This window comes from Sinocyclocheilus rhinocerous, unplaced genomic scaffold, assembly GCF_001515625.1.
Source record: "Sinocyclocheilus rhinocerous isolate Xijiao unplaced genomic scaffold, SAMN03320098_v1.1 scaffold1841, whole genome shotgun sequence".
Lineage (NCBI taxonomy): Eukaryota > Metazoa > Chordata > Actinopteri > Cypriniformes > Cyprinidae > Sinocyclocheilus > Sinocyclocheilus rhinocerous.
The window spans coordinates 886,101-886,625 of NW_015666172.1; the positions used below are offsets into that span (position 1 = coordinate 886,101).

The window sequence follows — 525 nt, forward strand, 5'->3', positions numbered from 1 at the left end:
TCCAAACTACATCCTCTGTCTAAATGAGTATTTTTTCTCCACCCACAATCAGTCCGACCTATTTCAAGGGGATCTGTACCCAGATACAGCGGGATTAGAACCCGCTCTACTGGCAGAAGATTGGATAGCAGGACAGGACGCTCCTCCAATCCTTGTTTCCCTCAGCGGGGGCTACACGGCCCCTCCATCCAAATGCGGCACGCTCCGGGGTCGACCCAAACTGCTCTCTCAGACCAACACTAGTCCCACCAGCACTACTGCGCCACCAAACCCTATGGTAGTTGAGATGGAGAGCGAGGGGTTGGGCCACAGAGAAGGAAGAGGGGATGTAGATGGAGGGATAGAGAGAGTAAAGAAAGAGGTGAATGACAAGTTGACATTTTATAATATATATATACTCATTCATATTCTCAATTTTGAGCACTCCAGGGTGATTATGAACATGAAACAAAGGCCAAATTCCAAATTAATCACCCATCACAATGAGAAAAACCAAAGAATATATTTCTGATGTGCAGCAAAAGA

At 46.3% G+C, this 525-nt stretch overlaps 1 protein-coding gene across 1 annotated transcript in view; it reads left to right on the forward strand.

The window, feature by feature from the left end:
* LOC107731878 (coronin-1B-like) overlaps positions 1-525 on the forward strand; it is a 19,633-nt gene that overhangs the window by 14,479 nt on the left and 4,629 nt on the right. Inside the window, exon 10 of the mRNA XM_016543068.1 lies at positions 53-361. Coding sequence (XP_016398554.1) covers positions 53-361 — 309 coding nt within the window. The remainder of the gene's footprint in view (positions 1-52; positions 362-525) is intronic.